Genomic DNA, 23691 nt, shown 5'->3' with positions numbered 1-23691 from the left:
AGTTTAATGTCAGCAAGGCTTTTGCACTATTATCAAGACATAACATACCTTATTTAGTAAGATTAGGTTATGGCTCGAGGCTGGCCAGTATAAACTAGAAGCTTTCCTGTCATCAGTCAGATTTTGTTGCTAACAGGCGGCTCTGAGACACAATGTGTAAAACCCACACAGCCAAAGGGAGGCAGCTGCCAAATTAACAACAGGAAAATACAACTGGCTGTCACCTTTGTCCATCCATGGGCTGTATCCCTGTTCGTGCTTTCCACACCGAACGGCAACCAGCGGGGCTTTTCCTTCAGTGGGAGCCACGCAGGCACCTGCAAGCATCCCCTGTTGTCTAACACTGGGAGAGACACCTCTGTCTACCAGTGCAGCGTGTAGGATGTAGATCCTTTTCTGGCACTGCCCATCTGAAGGGTCCCTTCTCTGGCTTCAGGACACAGCAGCCTGGAGACTGGTCTCTCGCCTTCTGCAAAGGCTTCTTGCTCTTCAGACCTTCCTCCCCCAACACCATTCGGCACAAGTGTTTGCTGAGCATGTGCTGCTTAATTAGGTTAAATCAGCACTCCATTCATTTTGGCCTCCCTCCTACCAGATCTGTAGCACTTGTTTGACAGCAATACCACCCTTTTTCCCTGAAGCAGAAAGCTCTGAAACCACCTCTTTGCCTCCTGAGACCCAATTGAGGCTCTGACTTCTGCCTCACATTCCTACCATTTCTAGTTTTTTCTGCCTCCTTCATTCATAATTTTTGCTAAATATTTATTCCATTTGGATTCTGGATGAATTCCTCATTTTGGCAGCCTCTAGTGTTACAAAGCTGAGCTGATCCACAGCTGCATTTCAATGCTGATGTCGAGCATTTGGAAAACACTATTATATGTCTACAAGCTAAACATCGCTGTGCTGGTTTTGTTCTGCAACTGGAGAACTTGCTGAACAGAAGATTCGGGTCTTCCTAGCTGGAGTGAAAAGGGATTGATAGGCATCCTGACGGGAAATAAGTAAAAGAGCACTTTCAATGCAGCCAGGACTCGAGGGAGCTAGCAAATTTTGGCAGGTTATTGTAACCTGAAAAATCTCTGGTTTCTGCCTCCTGGTGGCAGTTGGATTTTTCTTGTCCTCAGTGCTACTGAGATTTCTACAGTCCCAGACCCAAACATTCCCAATTTTCATGCTAGGCAAATGGTCAGCAAAGAGGTCATTAAGTGCCAATAGCTGGTACTTCACTATCCAGAAAAAAAAACCACCTTAGCCTGGAGGAGAGGAGGCTGAGGGGAGACTTTATTGCTCTCTATAACTGCCTGGAAGGAGGTTGTAGTGAGGTGGGTGTTGGTCTCCTCTCCCAGGCAGCAAGCAATAGGATGAGGGAAACAGCCTCAAGTTGCGCCAGGGGAGGTTTAGATTGGATATTAGGAAAAATTCCTTTACCAAAAGAGTGGTGGAGCCCTGGCAGAGGCTGCCCGGGGCAGTGGGGGAGTCACCATCCCCGGAGGCATTCAAAAACTGTGTAGATGTGGCACTTCGGGACATGGTTTAGTAGACACGGTGGTACTGGGCTGACAGCTGGGCTGGATGATCTTAGAGGTCTTCCAAGCTTAATCATTCTATGACTCTATAAAAACACCATGCCAAGCAGGGAAAACCCAGAGGTCCCTATCCCACACTTTGAACAGGTTGCATGATTCTGCCCTTCAAACTGCGATTTTACAGTCTAAGAGAAAGCCCCAGGGGTGAGAGAATTAGTGTAAAAGCATATTCTGCAGGTTTCTAATCACATCATTACAGCCCTTCCCCAGCACAGACCCAGGTTCAAGCAATAGATGTGACCGTAGCCGTGTAACCCATCATTACTGAAATACTCCTTTTATTTTGCTCTCTCCTTAGACAAAAAGCCCTCGCATCGACAGGTGGAAGAAGTGTTCAAGCTGCATGCGACTGGTTGGTATGAAGTAATACATGCTAAAAAGATTGAAAGAAAGCAGTGAATTTAAGATTTTAACTATTAGAATGTGGAACGTTTAAAGAGAGTGTATTATCTGAAAAGCAGCAGCAAAATTAGTGAGACGTTATTCAAGCAAGCAGTGCAGAAAGCAGCTTTGTCTGAGAGAGTTTGTGATCTCGAGTAATAGCAAAAAAAGGTGAGAGAAAGGAACCACTGCTCTCTCCACCCTAGCACCTAAACGGAAAACCGAGAGCTGCCTTTTCAAAGATATTGAGCAATTTGAGTGCTCTCCTCCCTATGTTTTGCACACCGCAAGCAGAAAGACAGAAACAGTGACCCAGGTTAGATCTTCAGAGCCTCAGTCTGAAACTAAAACCCCATTTTCTGTATTACCTAGCAGTGGTAATGGGCTACAAGTGAGATGGTGTACCTCTCCTCCTGACCTGCCAGAGCTGATTTCTTCCATTAAGGAAGAACAAAAGGGAGAGAGGACAGGGGAAGCTGGTTTTGCTGGGAAAAAAAGTATATTTTTATCTGTCAGTCTAACGGCTCTTTCTCCCTGTCAGGCTGTTCTCCCATGTGGGTGACCCGTTCCTCGATGACCCCCTGCCCCGGGAGTACGTCCTCTACCTGCGCCCCACCGGTCCCCTGGCTCAGAAGCTGTCTGAGTTCTGGCAGCAGTCAAAGCAGATCTGTGGGAAGAACAAAGCTCACAACATTTTCCCACATATCACCCTTTGCCAGTTCTTTATGGTAAACCAGAGCTTCTCTTTCCGTTGCCTTTATGCATGAATTCATGAGCAGCCCTTGCCAGGCTCAGATACACGCTGCATTCAGAAGGGTTTGTGCTGGGGCACTGGGGGGTTGTTACCAGTACAACCTGATGCCCGGGCTTGTTGAGGAGGTAACTGGTTTTTAAGTGGGTTGTTTTCAGGGAAGAGCAGAGGCAGAAGACCAAATTCTCATCATCTCAAGGGATTGTTAAGATGAAAACAGATTGGGGAGCCGGCGGGGGGCGGGGGAGTGAGGTTAGAAAGGTTACTTGGGGATAGCTGATCCTCCTTTGAGGACGAGGGAGGGGCAGATGATTTCTAAACATACCTTTATCTGTACATACCCTGTGCTTTTTTTCACTGCATTATAGCAAAAGTAGACCCTTCACACCCACCCACCCCAGCCTTTCTTTTCCTGACTGCACTAGAGAGCTAAACGCAGGCGTGAGGAATGATTCCCCCCCACCTGAGAAATGCTTGTCCCATTTCCTTTGGCAGTGTGAGGACAGCAAGGTCGACGCTCTCACTGAAGCTCTGCAGGCCACCGTGATGCGGTGGAAATGCAAATTCCCTGCTCCTCTGCCTTTGGAGCTCTACACATCCTCAAATTTTATTGGGCTTTTTGTCAAGGAAGAAAGTGCTGAGGTGCTCAAGAAGTTTGCTGCAGACTTCGCTGCAGAGGCTGCTTCTAAAGCAGGTGAGTAACTACGTTGAAAGCTACAAAGAGCTCATGGCTTGGTCGAGGCTTGGTCATTTTAGGGAGTAGAGGCATGGGATGAGGGGAAATGTTTTTATGCTGAAAGAGGGGAGTTTGAGATGAGATCTTGGGAAGAAATGGTTTCCTGTGAGGGTGGGGAGGCCCTGGCCCAGGTTGCCTACGGAGGTTGTGGCTGCCCCATCCCTGGAGGGGTTCAAGGCCAGGTTGGATGGGGCTTGGAGCCCCTGATCCAGTGGGAATTTCCCTGCCTGTGACACAGGGATGGGAACTGGATGGACTTTAAGGGCCCCTCCAACCCAAACCATTCCATGATTCTGTGGTTTTTGGAAACCAGAATTTTAATGGCATGAAGAAACGAAGCTCATTAAGCCAATACTTGTTTTTAAAGTGGCCTGAATGCTAAGAACCCAAAAGGAACACCTCGCTGGGTGCTCTGGGTTTCAGTGCTTTTTCATTTGACAGATCACCTCACATGTAGTGTGAAGTGTTATCTCCTGAAAGGGAAGTTGACATTTGGTGGTTCCTTAACCTTTCAGATAGACGCTCTGTCTGCAAGGCTGAGCGTTTCCTGCTCCACTCAAGCCACTGCCACAAAACTTTCCTCAGCCATGTAAAGGCTGTGTTTGATTTTTCATTGCATTTCTGAGATGCTAACAAGGCTCTGGGAGAAGAACTCAGGCACCCTGGCAACCTAGGAGAGAACTTTTTCAAACAATCCTATCTCAGTACTGATGCAGCTGGCTCTGTTGCTGGGTCCTCTGCTGCTTCTAGAGGAGGGAACTCATCAGGAACTGGGAGAACAGACATAACCAGAGCACCCTGTGCTCCAGTGGTCTCCAGGCTTTGTGCGTGTCCTCTGGTTGCCCTAAACTTGGATGTCAGAACAGCGTTGGAGCATTATAATAGCACCCTGACTAATCCTCCCACCCTCTGTTGCTGTAGTGCTCAGCCTGGACTAGTCACAACACAAACGGTTTAGTCCTTTATTATCGCAGGCTTATCCTGGAGTTAAAGGGCATCAAGGTACGGCAAGTCCTGAGTCCCTGGGGTGTTCTCCAAGCTAGATGAACACCCCATAACAGTACGAAGAAAAGCTCCAAGGTCAGAGGAAGAGGTGGAGACCTGTTTTATTGTCATCACACCACTAAAACGTGTTGCTTTCAGCTGCACAGAGGCCTAGAACGTTTCTTCCTTTTAGAATCACAGAATGGTTTGGGTCGGAAGGGATCTCAAAGCCCATCCAGTTCCACTCCCTGCAGGGACACCTCCCACTGGGTCAGGGGCTCCAAGCTCCATCCAACCTGGCCTTGAACCCCTCCAGGGATGGGGCAACCTGAGTACTCTAGGCAACCCGTGCCAGGGCCTCTCCACTCTCATAGTAACAAATTTCTTCCTAAGATCTCATCTCAATCTCCCCTCTTGCAGCTGAAAACCATTCCCTCTACTCCTACCCTTGCCTTCCCTGATCCCAAGCCCCTCCCCAGCTTTCCTGGAGCCCCTTTCAGTGCTGGAAGGAGGAAATGGCTGTTGTCTTTACAAATGCACAATTTGGAGGGCGGCAGGAGACGCACAGAGACATTAAGCGAGTCCAAGGAATGCTGTAGCCACGTGAGAACGGTACAAGTGTTCCCCTGCACAGCATAGATGTACCCTCCAAACCAACGCAGTCAGAAAGGGCAGTTCTTACCCCAAAAGCTCTAATCAACAGCTTCCCACAAGCTTCTGCCCCTGCGACTGCTCCAATTCAGACCAAATTGGTTCTTTCTTAGGGGAGCCTGACTGCTGCATTGCAGTCCACAGTTTGTTCAGGTTATCACATTAAAGTCTCTGGGGCTTTTTCAGAGATGCAGAACACATTTTTTTTCTTGCTGATCAAAAAAAAGATGGATGAGCTTGCAAAGCTACCCCTGGCTGGCACTTGGCGCCAAGCCTCTGAATAGCTGCAATTTTGACTGAATAATCAGTCAAATTTAATTGCAATTTTTGGTTGAATAAGCAAGAATAAATTACATGCAAACAATGTATCCTATGATTTCCACATCTACTGGAAGAGTCCCAGTATTTCACATACTTTCTCCTTTCTGTTTCCTGGAATCTTCTCTTAATGAAGGTTCTTTTTCTGCAGGATCATTTTGAATCATTATTATGTCAATGTCTGCCCCCACAGTTTTGGAATTGCTCACCCTCAGTGGGCAAACTGGCAATCCAAGTGATGTTCAGGGAAAAGATTTAATCAACTTGCATGAACCTGTAAATTCCATGGATTTGTAACTGCAGATATAGGAGAGAGAACAGAGGAAGGAGAGTAAAAATTAAGATTTTTAATTTGCTTTTTTTGGAGAGATTCTCAATGAAAGAAAGGCCACCCCTTTCCTGGAAAAAGGTCTTTTTTGGCAGAAGACTGAGTAGGTTCAAAATTACAATAATTGTTATCACACCACCCAGAAATCTTTTGGTTTCTGAATGCAAACATGTTTTGGCAGTTTGGCAAGGATGCCTGGTCTGCCACCCTGGTGTGACTCAGGACTGAATCAGACCACAAATCTGTTAATGATTTGATCCAAGATGCAACATCTATAGGGAACTCACACTTGACTTCACGCATCAGAAACTGGCCTACGGTTTGTTCCACTTAAGCTGTCTTGGAGAGTTCAGAGAATCATGGAATGCTTTGGGTTGGAAGGGACCTTTACATATCATCTAGTCCAACCCCCAAGTTCTGCTCCCAGCTCCTGTTCAGGGGTGACAGACACACCTTCATAAAGCTGCTAATCTCCACAGTCGCCTGTTAACTGACATCTTCTCATTGCAGATGTCCATGTGGAGCCCCACAAGAAGCAGCTCCACGTGACGCTGGCCTATCACTTCCAGACCAGTCACCTGCCCACGCTGGAGAAGTTAGCACAGAACATTGATGTCAAGCTGGGCTGCGACTGGGTTGCTGCAATATTCTCCAGAGACATACGCTTCGTTAATCATGAGGTAAATCTTTGGGGCCTGTTTCAGTCCAAAAATTACAATACAAAGAGCATCTAGCAGAGTCACAGGCTGTATGAAATGCATTTGCAGCTCCAGAGGGTGTGCAGGCCGCGAGCTGAATGAGGACTCCCATGTCCCCTCCTGCTGCGAGCTGTCTAGATACACAGCATAGACTATATAGGCATTAAGGAGTTGGCCTCAGGTCCCACAGGGACAACCAGAACATAGATCTCCCACATCCTACTAGTCATCTTAACATGTTGATAGACCATCTTAAAATCAGAGAATGGTTTGGGTTAGAAGGGACCTCAAAGCCCATCCAGTTCCACCCCCTGCCATGGGCAGGGACACCTCCCACTGGATCAGGTTGCTCAAAGCCCCATCCAACCTGGCCTTGAACACCTCCAGGGATGGGGCAGCCACAACGTGCCTTTTTACTCATACTGTCTAGTCTTGCTATTCCATCCACCTCATTTCTTGCTTCTTGTGGGAACAATGTCCTGCTGGATTAATTAATTCTAACAATGACTCTCCTGTTAGCTCACTGTAAGCCGGTCAGATCTCTCATGAACCAGGCCAGTATATTAACCTGACTGCTATCTATTTCTTCTGTACAAGCTTGACATTATTATTAATCACAGCATTTACTTTCATCGCATAAGAAACATTTACCCTCATGGCCTATATACTTCAGTTACTCACAGGGATTCTATAACTGTAGTATTTAAGTGTCTTAACAACACATCATGCAGGAAAAAAATATTATTTCAATTTTATAGATTGGGATCTTGGGCACAGAGAAACCAGGCATGAGGTTCATCTCACCTCCCTGTTAATATCTCCAAGTTAGACCTCTTAAGGCTCCCTTAGCACTGCGGCTCAGTGCAGAGAAACAGGCACCTCCAGAATGTGAGTCCCCTGGCCCATCCAAGATGTGTATCTCAGGACCACATGAATCACCTTCTGGAGGAAGTTACCTCCAGGAGGTGCCTGCTCAGGGCAGATAATTAGACCCTACAGTTGGGGTGATTGATCCCACCAATGTGCATTGTCCAGAGTCAGACACACAAAAACTGTGGTGTAGTGGGATGAAGTGATTCTGGTCCAGCACACCATGAAGTAAGCAGATGCCAAAGCATCTGGAGAGTTGATGTCTCTTATATACAGCACTGACCCACCCCAAGCCATGGTTCCCATGAATGACAGCCTCCTTTACTATCCAAAGAGTCGTCTTGTCTTTAGAAGCTGCAAGAAGTCAACACTATCACTGATTGCAAAGCGAGTTGCTGATGAAAACCAACTCCTGTCTTTGCATATCTGACTTGAGGCAGCCATGTGTGAAAGTACTGGCCCTGTGGTATCAGGTGACAGTGACTAGTTACCATCTTCCTTTGAAGATACCACAAATAGTCTAGGAGAACTAGTGAGCAAACATACTGACCCCATCAGGAGATCAGAGCTGCTCAGTCGAGATTATGGTTTTTCTTTGCATGTTGCCATTGCAGAAGTTTGGCTTGGCTAGGGACAATAAGATGTTTGTTCTCCTTTTAAATGGGGGCTGCTGTAGCCATTCCTAAGGAAAGTTACTGATAGACATTGAATACGTGTGGATTCCTCACGCTTCAGTGAAGAGAAGATTACAGAAATACACTTCCTGGTCCCTCCCCCACCTTCTAACTTCATCCTGTTCATGTTAGGAAATACAAAGAGAACAGTGTGGCCACATCCCAGCATTTCTCACCGACTCTTGCTTTTTTCTGTGTGTTCCCATGAACAGTTTTGAGAGCTGGGAGTCACCAAGTCAAACCTGACACAAAGCCCCCTGACAATGTCTCTACTTTGTCTCCAAAGGCAACAGCAACAAGAACTGCTATAGACAAACAAAAAATGGTTACTGACCACCAGAGCCATGTAAATTCCAGCTCTCAATAAGAATTCAGTTCCATTTTTAACAGCTTAGATTAAGCACGTGGTCGCATTTTTACTCACTCTAGAAAAATCACCCTGCTCTTTCCCTCCTTGTTATCAGACATAACTGGAATCAAAGAGGGAAGAAGAAGTAAATACTTAGAAAAAGCTTTCCAACAGCAAAGAGTGGGAAATGGCCGGAATTCCCTGAAGGTAAAGCTTTCCTGGATAAATCACAGTGTGATGCATTTCCAGGAGAGCTGTTCACACCTTGCTAAGGTTAAAGGTCCAATATTGGAGTGTTCCTGCCCCGCTCTGCTAGTATTTCCCTTCCATTAACAATCCTTCCATTCATTTGTGCTTCTCTTTCTTCCCCAGACTCTGCAAGTGATCTATCCTTACACCCCCCAGAACGATGATGAACTGGAGCTGGTCCCAGGGGATTTTATTTTCATGTCCCCAGTGGAACAAACCAGTACGAGTGAGGGCTGGATTTATGGCATTTCCCTTGCAACTGGCTGTTCTGGACTACTGCCTGAAAATTACATCACGAAGGCGGATGAATGTGGGACCTGGGTGTTTCATGGGTAGGTAAAGCTGCTCAGTCCAGTCTCCATCACTGTTAAAAAGGAGGCTCAGCAGCTGCGATTTCACCTGGGTAAGTGAAGAGTCTCCCAGGGCTGCCGAGAAGGTCGCTTGGGGGAAACGCACTGGCACACAAAGCCCTGTCTCATAAGCAAAGGAAGAGCAGATGCTATCCCTGTGCACGGGATTAGAGGACGATGTGATTTATTTAGCTAAGATGTTGCAGCAGCTATTACTCATAGGATCGCTGCTGCTGGTTAACGGAGCCAGAGCAGATGGCTGCTGTAGAGCCACTGCTGTGTAGACACCTCTGGGGTGGGACTAGGATCAGGAAGGTTTAAATCCGAGCATTCATTTGAGAAGCGAGATCTTCTGTGTATGATTCCCTGAAAAGGACTTTGGATCAGCAGTGTTCCTTAAGATACTCAGCAAGGTTTTCAGAAGCTGTTGGTTGCCTGCCTGCTGGTGGCTTCAATGAGAATGTAGACCTCACCTTTTCAATAAGGTTATGCCTTGTGCCTCTTGATTTTGACGGGAATTAGATAAAAAGTAATAATAAACTAGTTTTTGAGGGGTCTGGGCACTCCTGCAAGGCTACCTGCCTCTCTAAACACCTCTGAAATCTAGAGCACAGGGAGCAGTTTGTGTGTAAAAGTACAAGATAACAAGAAGAGGGGAGAGGCACATTCCTGCCTGCGAGCAGGTTCATTACAAAGGGAAGGGGTGACGATACAAAACAAAACACAGACAGCTCATATTTCAAATTGCAGTGGGCAAACATGACCTGTGGGGAGGGTCTCCAAGCAGAATAGGAAAGCATTCCGTAACCCATGTCAGCACAGGACAGAGGAACTGACCCAACTCAGCATTCAGTAGAAACTGATCCAATAACTCCTCAAATCAAGTAAAATAAGGGAAGCAAAAAGGGCAAGGAGTCTTTTCCTTTGCCTGTAACTTTTCAGGCTTAACGCATGCAATGTGGTGGATGACAGATGGAGAGCAGGCACAGGGCAATCACTGTGTGCAGTCTGGCTTCCAGATGTGACTGCCACCAACCACTGCCCTTTGGCAAACCAGCCCTGGGTCCTCCCCAACCCAGAATTCCATCAAGCAGGGACAAGCATAGCCAGAGATCACTCATTTACATCTCGTCACAACCATCCATTCTTTCCTTGCCTGCTGATAAATGAACACCACTAATAAAGGGCTTCCATCCAGGATTTGGCCAAACAGGACAAACCTACCTATACAGAGTCTGTCACTATCAAACTCCATCTCATCTTTCATTACAAAGAATGAAAAGACCTCCAGTAGCCACAGCTTAAAGAAATGAAAATTAAGACGCATGGGCCAAGTCAAAGAGAGTGTTTGTATGAAGACAGGACTTAATCCAGACCTTGCAATCTGCAATCCAGCAAGAACATCCTTTTTTCCTGTAAAGTTTGCCAGCCAAAATGGTCTGAGGTCCACATATGCCATGGCAGCCAGCCCTGATGGATTCTGCTTTTTATTCTTACAGTGCCTGGAAGAGTTTTGAGGGAGTAGCATGGGAAAGAATTACTACTGCAGCAGCAACTAAAAGAAAAGCCAAACGTTTTGTAACTCCAGCACCTCCTCCTCCAGACAAGCAAAGAAAGGAAATGCCCCTTCCCTGATTACCGCTAAAGACTATAAATCATCATTTGGAGCATGCAATATGGAACATTTATCAAAAACATTATTACATACCCGGAAACAGTCTCATTTTACACAACAGCTTCCTGCAGGGAATATTAAATTATGAAATGTCATGTGGTCAAAACAATATAGCAAGCTAAGGACAACCTCCTAAGCCCTGCTGCCATCTAGGACACAGTATTCGCGGTAGGATCCTCGTGGTAAGAGATGAATGGTGCATAGAGCCCTTCACTTCATATGTATGAAAATAAGCATGGCAGGACTCACCAGGACTGCTGGAGAACTGCTGTGGTGCAGGAGGTGGGACCCAGCTCATGGTGTTGGGACCAAGGTTGCTGTTGGTGAGCACTGCCCCGATCCTGCAGGCTGGTTTGTGCTGCCTCTGTGGACACAGTCAAACCCTGTTTCATCCCTGCAGAGGATGAAAAAGAAAGAAATAACAGCCATGGAGCTTTCCCTCCGAGTCACAAGAGACTGCATTCTTGAAGTGAAAAAACATGCATTATTGACATCATCATGAACACACAGCTCGCTGTGGGCCATGGCACCTTGGCTACGCCACGCAAGAGATACACCAGACAAAATACTGTTCTGGGATGTTTGATGGAGTCTTTAATACAGCAAAATCTGATTACAAGTTCCTGCATGTTTCACCTAGAAAAGGTTTCCCTGTTGCACTGCTCACGCAAAGCAGAAGCTGAACCGTGGCCTTTGCAGGATTTGGGTTTTATGGCTAATATCGAAATAGCACCTCAAGAGCTCTGCCCAGCATGCAGACCTCCCTGGCTAGCACTGTACAAACACACTCTAAAGAGACATCCCTGCCCCACGGTGAGGCCGCACCTCAGCTGCAAACCAACAGGCTGCCAAGCTAAGAAGACAAGCCTGATGATCTGTTTAATAGGGTAGAAGAGGCTTTGCCTTCAAGGCAGAGTTACTACCCATTAAACCAGGTTGTGTCCTGAGAGACTCCAGGTCTGAATCTTTTCCCTATCTACTAAAAACAGGAATGGTATCACTTTTATTCTTCAAACCCCAAGGATTTTATGCACACCTAAGCTACATTTCTTTGTTGGCTGTGGTGCATCCCTGCATGATTTTTTCTCGTGCCAAGGACTGGACCTGCTAGTAACAGTGAGGAGAAACATTGAATCTCTAGTCAGAGCTATAGGTTAGAAAATAATTGGTGATAATTTCCTTCAGCATCTCACACCATGTAACAGAGATCCTAAGTCTCCATAACCCATTCTTACCATCACTTCAGTATGGGTATATGAGTGAAAAATAGCCTTTCAAGCACTGAACTTTCCTTTGGGGAGGAGCCAGCTCTGTTTGTATCAATGTCAGATCAGTTCTGACTGAGCCTAGGAGACAACCTGGCCATAGGTATGTTAAAAACAAAATACTTTTTACTTCTGTACGGTATCAAGATGGAAATCCTCTTGTGGTAGCAGCAGAAGCTACTGGTGAGCTGAAACTACTTGAAATGAAACCAAAGTAGAATAGCTTAGGTTGGAAGGGACCTTAAAGATCATGTAGTTCCAACTCCCTGCCATGGGCAGGGACACGTCCCACTAGATCAGGCTGCCCCAGTATTAAAGATCTATATACATATGTACATCCATCTTAAAAGCTTCCCAGCAAGCTGCCTGTAAGGTATTTTCTAAGTTGCCTTTCGTGCCTGACAATTAGTGGGTTACCAAGTCAAAAGGAGAAACTCTCCACCCTCGGTATGCAAAGCCCAGAAGAAGTGGGAAGCCCAGCAGAAGGTACAAGAATTTACTTGCACCGAAGAAGCCACGTAAACCAAACATTCAAGACCACGGGTCTCTTGGCACACTCATTTAAAGGCTTTTTCTTTGTAGCTGTGGGCCCAGCACCAGCCAAAAGCTAAACCTTGTGATGGTCCCCTGCCCTGCTTTTCCATTAGCAGCAAAGCCAGGTATAGTCACCTCCTCTGCCCCCAAATGGATAGAAGCACCGCAGAGGTCACACCAGTCTGTTTCAGCTCCCTGTGAGATGACAAAGCTATTCCTATGCCCCTTTAATAAGCCTGAGAAGTCAGACTTGGCACAAATAGTAGGGGGAGGAAAAGCAGCCCTCATTTTTCAAGATATTTGGACCTCAGTAGTTTTTTTTCCACTCAGTCTTCATAGAATCACAGAATGTTTTGAGTTGGAAGGGGCCTTTACAGATTATCTAGTCCAACCCCTGCAGGAGCAGGGACATGTTTAACCAGATCAAGTTGCTCAGAGCCTTATCCAGCCTGACCTGAAATGTTTCCAAGGATAAGGCCTCCACCACCTCTCTAGGCAACCTGGGTCTGTGATTCACCATCCTCATTCTTAAGAATTTCTTCCTTATATCCAGTCTAAATCTCCCCTCCCTTAGTTTCAAACCATTACTCATTGTTCTGTCACAACAGGTCTTGCTAAAAAGTCTTTCCCCATCTTTCCTGGAGCCCCTTTCAGTATCGGAAGCTGCTCTAAGATCTCCCTGAAGCCTTCTCTTCTCCAGGCTGAACAAACACAACTCTCTTAGCCTCTCCTTATAGGAGAGGAGTTCTAGCCCTTCCATCATTTTCATGACCTCCTCTGGACTCGCTGGTTCATTTTCCCTGGGGAACCCTCTCCTCTAGATAAGGATAAGTGATGCGGCAAAGGAGTCTTCTCCTACACAAAGCTGAGGACCAGCACTTTCTTCACCCTCTGCTGCAGCATCTCTGTTCTTTAAAGGGCTGTTCCTGACTGCGAGGGCATTGCCTCCAGGGACACAGCAGCATCACTGACTGAACAGTGAAGGCAAAGCACCATCCAGAAGACAGCAGATGTTGTACGTCATCCTGAAGACAGAAGATGATGTTGTCTGCCTTCAGTCTCTGTTTGCCAAGCAGGGGAAGCACAAGCCTTTGGGAAAAGCTTCCAAACAATGACCTATGCTTAGAAGATGACTAAGCTGAAATAGCTTCAGTGGTTTCTGTTTTCCAGCAAAATTAAGGAGATACCACTGAAGTCAGACTGGTGGTCTGGTCCAGACGCAGCAAGATAGTGTGCCTTTGCCTCATCATCATTCACTAGCATCTATAAATAGACAGTAACGTATCCATGGCCTTTTAGTAAGGGCTTAGAGAAAAAGAAATTGTGCAGCAGCTCCTGTAGGTAAAGAGAAGAGGGATAATCAAACAAATCCCTAGTATTCTCCAGGCCAGCATCCTTAAAAGGCTGTCATATGGGCAAAGTAGGAAAGGGCTGAGATGGGATGAGGGGTTGGAAGCTGCAACACAGAAGACCAATAGCTCAGGCTCAATACCCACTTCGTACAGCAGCAGAGATGAGTTCCAGCTAAGAAATCCAGATCCTTCTCATGTTGAGATATTCAAGTTTTTGGGTCTGTGAGGAAGTATCTGTGCTAGGTGCACTGACCAGTTAATACAGTGATAAATGTCTGTTTGTGCTTCCTGCTCAGGGCTTAGCTGCCCTGGGCTTGGCACACGCTAACGTGCTCCGGCAGCTTTTGGATCAGAGTTGGCCTTATCCTGCCAGCTGGAAGTGCGTTCTGACTGCACTTCTGCCTGCAATATATCACATGCAAGTATTCTGAGGAGGGTTAGAAGTGATTTCTCATCCCAGCACCTGGTAATATCTCCCTCAGCTGATCCATAAAGCACTCTTGCCTACATATAGCTCTTCTTCAAGAACCCATCCCTGTTGCACCTCAGAGTTGTACTGTGCATAACTCAGGTATTTGCTGCCCTGACCTCTGATGATCTCTCTGCATTCGGGCAGCGAGAGGAACAGTTCCTTGGATCCAGCCCAGCCCTTGTTGGGAACTCGCCAAGAATAAAATAAATAGTTTTGAGAATCAGTAACGCTAGAAAGTAAGATCTGAAAGAGTAGGAGCAAGAGGGTGGAGAGGTTATCTGCTGCCATAGGGCTGTGCCCTTAGAGGCTGCTGTTTGGCTGCTGCCTCACACTATTGCATGGTGATCAACAGTGCAGGTTCCCACCTCCCGCTCCCCTTGCTGCCAGTGCTTCTCTTCACCTGACCAATAAGCCAGTACCTCAGTCTCATCCTTGCACCCTAATCCTACCAGATAAGGGACCAACAGCGTGGGAGCTTTTTCTTCTTTAACTGGTGCAAATCATATGATCCCGCAGAAGATCAGTTCTTTACAAAAATGCCAATGACCTATTTTTGTTCCACTGGTAAAGGCACATGGTGTTATTTTAACAGCTATGAAACCCCTCTGAGAATTTATCCTAACGAGGTGCTATGCAGGAAGCAACTTCTGACATATTTAAGGCACTGAAAAGTGCAAGCAAAGGCAACTATTTCTGTCACAGTAAATGACCACATACATTATCTGACAACATTTTTTTTAATGACTAAGCAAACGCAACCCATGCAGTGTAACCTAATCAGCAGAGGGTCGCTGCAGCTTCTGTAATTGCCTGTCAGGGTTTACTCTCAAGGGTCTCGGTCAAAGCCCTTGAATATCTAGGCATGAGAGCATTATTCAGAGAGACCATCGCTGGGTAAGCCCCTTGGGAGAGAATGGGATCTATTATATCCCTTTGGCTACGCTTAACAGGAAGCACTGGTGAGAATAAATTCCCACAGATGGGAAATGGAATAGACAGTACTGAAAAAATGTTGAAGCAACAACCCAGACTGAATATACCATGTCCCTACCAGGGGATGCAAGCTACTTTGTGTACAGGAATCCTAAAACTGCCCAGCGTGAGAGGCAGGGCTGTGCTCCAGCTTCCTACTCAAGCAATAGTTTGTACAATAAAGGTGAGTGAAAATTCTCTGTAGCCATTAGTTTCCAAAGTTTGGTTCACAAGACCACAGTAAGTAATGTGCAGCTGGTCCCCAGATGATGTTAGGGAGCATCCTATGGCTGTCAGGAAGGTCTTGGCATTTTCCATGAGAACATTTGAGGGCTGACAGAGCCTCACAGACCACAGTTTGGGAACTGTTGCTCTGTGGAACCGTTTCTAAGGAAACAGAAAGCCTGTTGAGGTGGGATTTGTCTCGTTGTGTGTGTAGATCACCTAGCAAGGTCCTCTCTAGGCAGCACCAAAATACAAATAATAATGCAATAACATGACAACAGTAATTATCATAAATTCCTGAAGACTACAGAAATGTCTTTACTGCAGCCTGAGCACACATAGTCCAAAGCATTCCCTGAAGCAAACATATTTCTATTTTTGGCAGGTCCTACTCAATTCTGAACACCACATCTTCCCCATCCCTTCAAGTCTTCACTGACGGAGCTCTGGAAAGAAGACAGCAGGAAGATCAAGGACCTGGGGACACGGGGCCACTCACAATCATCTGCCAGAACATGCAGGTAGGAACCCACAAACATCTTTAAATGACACAGAGTTTGGGTGGCAAGTTTCCACCAACTGATTCTCCCCTGACAAGTCATCCACTGGTCTCCTGTCACTGCCTGCACTGGAAGTTTCAATTTGCTCTACTCTACAAGCTTTTGAATGGCACAATTAACTACAGGCACAGAAGACATCACTGTCCTCCCTGATCAAGAGCCTCTCCCCAGCTTTCCTGGAGCCCCTTTCAGTACTGGAAGCTGCTCTAAGGTTTCCCTGCAGCCTTATCTTCTCCTGGCTGAACAACCCCAACTCTCTCAGCTTGTCTTTGTATGGGAGGTGCTCCAGCCCTTGGATCATTTTGTGTCCTCAGTCCTGCTCTTAGCCCAAGGCAGCGGGTCCCCATCCTCCACTCACTTTAGCAGTTTGGTACCAGTGTTAATTTATCAACTTCAGAAGAGTTTACTGTACCTGCATTTGCATGAGGGTAAAGCCAGAGATGTCTGGTCCAGACTCTCATTAGTAAATCAGACCTGAGAACACACCCTGCACTCTGATGATGGTCAAGCATTCTGTGCTTTTTCTTCCAGCCCCTGAGAATAAGCAGCCAGCCAGGGCCTCAGAAACGCTGCCTGTTTGTCTGCAGACATGGGGAAAGGATGGATGTCGTTTTTGGGAAGTACTGGTTGTCACAGTGCTTTGATGCCAAAGGTGAGTCGGCTCCCCTGGGTGTCTCAGGCTCTGGGTGGAGGTGAAGGAAGGAGAGTGGCAAGTGCCTGAGGCAAAGCTGAGATGGAAGCTATGGTTTCCTAACACAAAACATTGCTTTGAGCAGTTAGGAGCGGCAGAGCACCTGAGTGCAGTGCTGTGATGGCAGGGCTGCAGAAGCAGAAACACAAGCCAGGCAGTAAATACTACACCTGTTAGTCATAGAATCATAGAAAACCAGGCTGGAAGGGACCTCAAGGATCATCTGGTTCAACCTTGCTTGGCAAGAGTACGGTCTAGACAAGATGGCCCAGAACCCTGTCAGCTGAATCCTAAGTGTCTTAATGTTGGGAAAACTATTGCAGGAAAGATTATATTAAAGTAACGTGGCCCAAGAGCATTTTCATTTGGAAATGAAGTCATGATGTTAGCAGTCAGTGTCCAGTGCAAACATCTACTGACATCAGGAAAATCTTTAGCACAGCTGGGCCATCAGTCCTAAATGAAAATACCACCCCTACAGGGATAAACCCTACAGGTTTATCTCGTAGTTAAAATTGTTGGGAATCACAGAATGGTTTGTGTTGGAAGGGACCAGTTCCACCCCCTGCCACGGGCAGGGACACCTCCCACTGCATCAGGGGCTCCAAGCCCCATCCAACCTGGCCTTGAACCCCTCCAGGGATGGGGCAGCCACCACTGCTCTGAGCAACCTGGGCCAGGGCCTCCCCACCCTCACAGCAAAACATTTCTTCCTAAGATCTCATCTCAATCTCCCCTCTTTCAGCTTCAAACGGTCCCCCCTTGTCCTATCCCTGAACTCCCTGATAAAGAGGAAAAAGTGATGATTTTATAACTACCTTCTTTCTAAATTACATTTGAAGCGCTCTGGCATTTTAGCCTCCTGTAAAAGGGTAGCATTTTAGGTTTCATATGCTCTGGGATGAAAATTATTTTCCACTGGGGCATTAAATTTGTCCTAAAAATAACTTTAAAACCATTAGCAACATTCACTGCTGATTGTGAACTGAAATTTAGAATCATAGAATAGTTGGGGTTGAAAGGGACCTTAAAGACGAGGTCTCACAAGAGAAGAACAGAACAAACATTGTGGTCAAAGAGGGTAGAAACAGGCATGATGCTCTCTGATCGAATAATTCTAGCCACTGCTTCTCCCCTCCCCCCCACAGGAAGGTATATGCGTAGTAACCTGAATATGCCTCACAGCTTACCTCAAAGAAGTGGCGGTTTCAGGGATTATGAAAAAGATGCGCCCATCACCGTGCTGGGCTGTACCCAGGCAAGGCTTGTCGGTAAGTTGGTCCTCAGCAGAGGACCTCAGCTTTGCTATCTATCTCCCTCGCACACACTCAGCCACAGACACAGAAAGCACAAGGCAGAAAAGCATGAATCAGGTGCCCTGAACTAATGGGATTTAGACCTTTCAAGAGCCTTTGCAAAGTCCCTTTGCCTTCACTCAGCAAGAAAGCCTGTTGAGATAAGATTTGTCTCTTCTTCCAAGGAAACCTTGTCTCCTTCAGCTGCTGCAGCTGAAGAAAAGATGAAGCACAAAATCTAGGACATGGTATGAAATCAGAGCCATTCGCAGCACAGCTACGGGGCAGCTGCTGCCACCCTGTAAACGTGCCACACTGGAAGATGCTGCCATTATCAACATTGGTGAGAAATGCAACAGCGTGGTGGTCACTTCATGCAAAATATGCTTCTTCCTTGATTTTGACAATCTTAATTTTTGACCCATAGTTTGCTACACCAATTTACTTTCATGAGCCTGTTTGACTATGTATATAGAATACAATATAATAGAATCATTAAGGTTGGAAAAAGCCCCTAAAGTCATCAAGTCCAACCATCAGCCCAACCCCATCATGCCCACTAAACCATGTCCCGAAGTGCCACGTCTACACGCTTTTTTTAACGCCTCCAGGGATGGAGGCTCCACCACTGCCCTGAGCAGCCTCTGGCAATGCTTCACCACTCTTTCAGAAAAGAATTTTTTCCTAACATCCAAACTAAACCTCCCCTGACACAACTTGAGGCCATTTCCTCTTATCCTATCCCTTGTTGCTTGGGAGAAGAGACCAGCACCCACCTCACTAGAACCTCCTTTCAGGCAGTGGTAGAGAGCGATAAGGTGTCACCTCAGCTTCCTCTTCTCCAGACTAAACAGCCCCAGGTCCCTCAGCCCCTCCCAGAACCTCTGGGCTCCAGCCCCTTCCTCAGCTCCATTCCCTTCTCTGGACAAGCTCCTGCTCCTCAATGTCTTTCCTATACCGAGGGATGCAAAACTGAATGCAGCATTCGAGGTGCAGCACCAAGTACAGGGGCATGATCCCTTCCCTACTGCTGTTGGCCATACCGTGGTTGATCCAAGCCAAGTTTGTGTGGCAAAACCACAGTCCAAATGATTATCAGTCTTCTCCCACTCCTCCATCCTTGTCCCTGACTTCTGAGCCTGTTGATTTGTGTATAGAGAGAAGAGTATTTAGTAGTCAAGAAGCAGATTACGCACTGTGATGAGGGGAGCCCAGTCCCTTAAAGACATGAGTTTAAGAACAGCACTTAGCATTTTCTCAAATTCAAATCCTTTAGCGTTGGTCAGATTCAAACTAGGGCAGCTAAAATTATACTTGCTTTTTAAACAAAATTAATTCACCGTACAACAGCAGGATGCTCAGACTCCCAGCCACATGGCATCGGGGTTCGCAATATGCACAGAACAGAAGGCGAATCCGGGAGCAATCGCAGCACGTTTTCCTGGTATCATTAATTGGGTCCAAGCACGCAACTGCATACGTGACCCAGGCGCCATCAACCTGCCAGCGCGGCTGCGGCATCCCAGCCATCTGCAGGCAACTGCTCCCCACTGCATCCGCCCAGGCTCGACCTTGACGATTGCCGAAGCCGTAATTCCTCTGACGGCTGCAGCAAACGAGCAGCTTCCCATGACAGAGGGTTGTTAGATGTGCCGCTCCTTCTAAATTACCCTACTTCTCTCCAGAGATTTACAGATTGGTTTTGACACGGTTACAGCCATCATTAAACACATGAAGTTGAGGTTAATAAACCCTTCTTGCTCCCACTTCTTTGTCCTGCCTTTCCAGATATAACAACAATACAACTCTCTCTACAAGTCTGTGCAATGCTGAGCAGATTCCTCTTCTCATTTGGTTCCCTTAGGCATCGCAAGAATATTAATAACCTTAATGGTGAAGTTGATTCTTATCTCATTTTCAGTGATCTTCCACCTGTATAATGAAACGGTAATTTATACAAGCGAAGAATCGAGCCAATTGAATTAAGTTGGGTTTGAGTTAAGTTGAATCATTCTGATTTATGGCTTTTAAATGAAACAAAATTAAATTCAAGGTCTCTCAGTTTTTCTCAGCACACTGTTTGCTTTTTGGCTAAATGTGAGAGAACCAGAAACCGAGCAAAAGCTGCTCCGATTTCTTTGCATGGTGCTTAAATACCTAAATGGATGTGGAGCAACACACATGGAAAAGCGTATCCTGATCCTAGAGCTGTGCACATCACAGTGCCAAACACATCACTGCAATAAAATGTGATGGGTACCTATATTTCCCCAAAACCAAGCTGGGAAGCTGCTTTAGCTCCACGCTGGGTGGCAGATACCCTGCACGCTGCCGTTACAATGCTATTTATTTGTTTTTATTCACGGGTGTTGAAACTTGCTTGCAGGTGAAGCCTTGCTAGAAACCAGCACCATTGTAGACTACGTCTACAGCTCCCCATCCCTACGGTGCGTACAGACAGCACACAATATCCTGAAAGGTAAGAACCCAGTGAGCAAGAAAGGCTGCATTTTACTTAATTTCTGGGAAAACCACTGCCTACCAGATAAAAGGGAGCCTGGCATTGGAGACCCAAGTAAATGGTAAATAAGGGTGAGGATTCTTTCCATGGGAGTACACTTATCATTAGCACAACCCTGTTCATAGGGAGTCCTTTTCTAATTCCATGGTGTGAGAGCACTTAGGCAAGTGCTGTGCTGGCCCTAACACCCACTGCTGGTCAGGGTTGGGTTTATTGTCCCCTCTGCAGAAGTCAGATGTGCATTTGGGATGGGTGGACATGTCGAGCTCAGCATGCCCTGCACCCTTGCCTGCTCACGCTCCTGCAGCTGCTCATTGTCGTGTTCTCCCCCAGCAATCGCTATCACTAAGAAACTCGCTGCCCCCAGCATGAATAATTTACTGCAAAAACTGGGAAGGAAAATAGTGATAGAAGCATGAGATGTCCTGGCAGTGAAGACGGTCAAAAACTAGCTCCAAAATACAGTCACGCCTAGGTTCAGCGTATCACATGTAGCTGCCAGCCAGAGGTTTACATTCCCTGGCACATCACATGCCAAGTACCTGTATTAAACACTTCATTTCTCATAGGTACTATTAATTAACTGACTACTTGGAGAGCAAAAAAGTAATTTACAATCAGACCAAAGTATTAAAATCTTGCTGCCTTCCTCCTCAGCTGCTTCTGCTGATACCTGGTCTCCTTTCTCCCTTTTCCAGGCATGCAACAAGAGAACAACCTGAAAATCCGAATAGAGCCGGGCTTGTTTGAATGGACCAAGTGGGTCTCTGGGAACACACTACCTGCCTGGATACCCCCTGTGGATTTAGCTGCAGCTACTCTAAGCGTTGATACAACCTACAGGTAGCAGAAAGGGGGGATGAGAGGGTCTCACATTGCTTTTTGGCTTTGTTTTTGTAAGGTAACACTCTGCTGAGTTTTTAAATTGAAGCAGCGACTGGAAGAGCTGCTGAGGCTCCCAGAATAAACTTAGAGCAGGCTTGAGGCTGCTGTGTTGAACGTGACCGTAGAAAGGCTTATTATAAACCAAATTTCCCAGCTCACTGGCAAGCTCCAGCTCTGCTGCTGATTATGGAGGTCCTTCCTCAATTACTCCTTCCATCCTGTGTTCAGAAAACCGTCAAAGTTATTTTTTATTGTATTAACCCTCTCCCTAAAACTTGGGGGTTTGGGCTCAGCCAACAGAACCAATTTGTCCAATGTAGCCCCCTGACCATCATGTTCATAGACTGAACTGGGTCCCGATCTCATTCACACTGGACCTTCCCTCCAAAGGAAAAAGCTTGTCTGTCTCTCTATTATGATTAGTGTGGTGATGGTTCTTAATTGTAGATTTTGCCACACCCTGGGGAATGTGTTTGCATCTGTCAGGAATGCAGGGTCTCCTCAAGCATCAAAACTCAGAGGTTTTCTATCAAAGAGCTAAACACTAAGGCATTTCTCACTTCTCAGCAATTACATCTGGAATGGTTTTAGCAGAAAAAACTGCAGGTTTCTGACTCAGGTTTTCACAGCATTCAACCCAAACCCAGCTGGTGAAAGCAAACAAAGTAAACACCTGTGTTAAAAACCATTTGAAAAGCAAATGGATAAGCACCACTCATCTTTCCTCCTACTTTACAGAAAAAGGAAACACAAAGATGATTTGCTTGGCTTTGAAGGAGCTGCTCCAAAAGCACGGAGCTGACCTTCCCAGAGCCCAAGGGTTTTGCCAGCAACCCCTGCAGCTGCGCTGTCCTGGTGCCTGGTTAGGCTCCGTATCCCAAACTCACGCCCTTGCTTTCAGCCTGTGCTGCTTTCCTTTTATCCAGCCACATGGCCAGACCTCTGCATTCCCAATATCTTTGCCAACAAACACCACAGGGCTGCTGGAAGCAGCCTGAGTCTGGAGGGAACCTTGAGTTTGACTCCCCAGCAAAACATCACAGCGCTGGTGCCCTCCAGCTGAACGCACGAGCGCTTCTTACTGTAAACCACAGAGAGAAAGGCTAAATAAAACCCAGCAGAAATAGTCATGAGGCAAAGAATAGACAAGATGATCTGTTCAGGCTTCCTACTCTCAACTCTGTGATTCATTTATGCAAGCCAGACTCAAAGAGCTCCCAGGAAGAAAGAAACTTCAGAAAGGTCACAAAGTTCTAGTCCCCCACTGCACCTCACCACTCAAGTATCTGTATTGCTATCACTTCTTGCAGCCACCAGCCCTTTCTATCTCAGTTTGAGGCTGATCGCTGGCTGAGCAATCTCAGATAAAAGCAAAACACTTAGAATGCACAGATAGCATCCACGGGAGTCCCACCTACATCAGCTTGGTGACAAATATTTTGTGGCTGGGTTTTTGTGGTTTATGCTATGGCCAGAAACACTGGTGTTTCCCAGAGTCCCAGTGCACCCATGTGTTTAAGAACCCTCAAGTGGAATAAGGAGCTGAAACATTAAAATGAAAAACAAGAAAGAAAATGCAAAGAAAAAAAAACTTTTTTTTTTCATACCTAATTATAACATAAACAGCTTGGGCTGCGTCCTTTTGGTTTGCAGATGAAATTCCAACACCGTGAGGGTATCTAAATAGAAGTTCTTATGCTGTATTTATCCCTGAAAGGGTATCACATGGCTAACACTTGGCAGAGCAGCTGGACCACAGAAGCGTCTGCTTCAGAAAATAGGTGCTTTCTGGGAAGATCATAACGAATATTCTCAGCACAAGAAAAGAGGCTGCTCTTGTGTGGTCGGCTGGTTAGGTGGAGACTGGGGGACAGCCCTTGTTTCACAAGGGTAGTTCCTGTAGATAGATCAGATCACTGGATGGAAGCAAAAGTTAGGTCTTTTACTTGCACCACAGCACAAAAATACAGCCTTCCACTTCCTCTGCCTTGCTCCTCTGTGCACATCAGCTTGCTGCAGCTGACACAATCGGCCAGAATCCTGCCAGGCAATTCCCTGAAATGCCCTGGCCTGGGAGGAGGAAGGCTAATTCCAGGCATTTCCCAGCAATGCAGCTTTACAGATTTACAGATGGCCAAAGCAGCAGTTTGCCTCTGCCCTTCACCAGCAAAGTGTGAGCAGTGAAGAGAGCCAGCATCTGCCTTCTCCACGCTCCACATTTCTCCCTGTACCTGCTGGGTCTCCTTGGACAGATCGAGACATTGTCAGCTAATCCATTTGGCAGGCTGGATGTTGCAGTAGCAGAGTGCAGACCTC

The 23691-nt window shown here is 46.5% G+C and overlaps 1 protein-coding gene across 1 annotated transcript in view; it reads left to right on the top strand.

Moving 5' to 3' along the window:
- UBASH3B (ubiquitin associated and SH3 domain containing B) overlaps positions 1 to 23691 on the top strand; it is an 80743-nt gene that overhangs the window by 48758 nt on the left and 8294 nt on the right. Inside the window, exons 2-11 of the mRNA XM_069876512.1 lie at positions 1888 to 1941; positions 2512 to 2698; positions 3217 to 3415; positions 6249 to 6418; positions 8702 to 8910; positions 15809 to 15944; positions 16515 to 16635; positions 17823 to 17945; positions 20356 to 20448; positions 21189 to 21333. Of these exons, the coding sequence (XP_069732613.1) occupies positions 1888 to 1941; positions 2512 to 2698; positions 3217 to 3415; positions 6249 to 6418; positions 8702 to 8910; positions 15809 to 15944; positions 16515 to 16635; positions 17823 to 17945; positions 20356 to 20448; positions 21189 to 21333 (1437 nt within the window). The remainder of the gene's footprint in view (positions 1 to 1887; positions 1942 to 2511; positions 2699 to 3216; positions 3416 to 6248; positions 6419 to 8701; positions 8911 to 15808; positions 15945 to 16514; positions 16636 to 17822; positions 17946 to 20355; positions 20449 to 21188; positions 21334 to 23691) is intronic.

This window comes from Phaenicophaeus curvirostris, chromosome 25 (assembly GCF_032191515.1).
Source record: "Phaenicophaeus curvirostris isolate KB17595 chromosome 25, BPBGC_Pcur_1.0, whole genome shotgun sequence".
Taxonomy (NCBI): Eukaryota; Metazoa; Chordata; class Aves; order Cuculiformes; family Cuculidae; genus Phaenicophaeus; species Phaenicophaeus curvirostris.
Note: the sequence above shows the minus strand (reverse complement) of the source record. Positions and strands in the feature narration are given on the sequence as shown.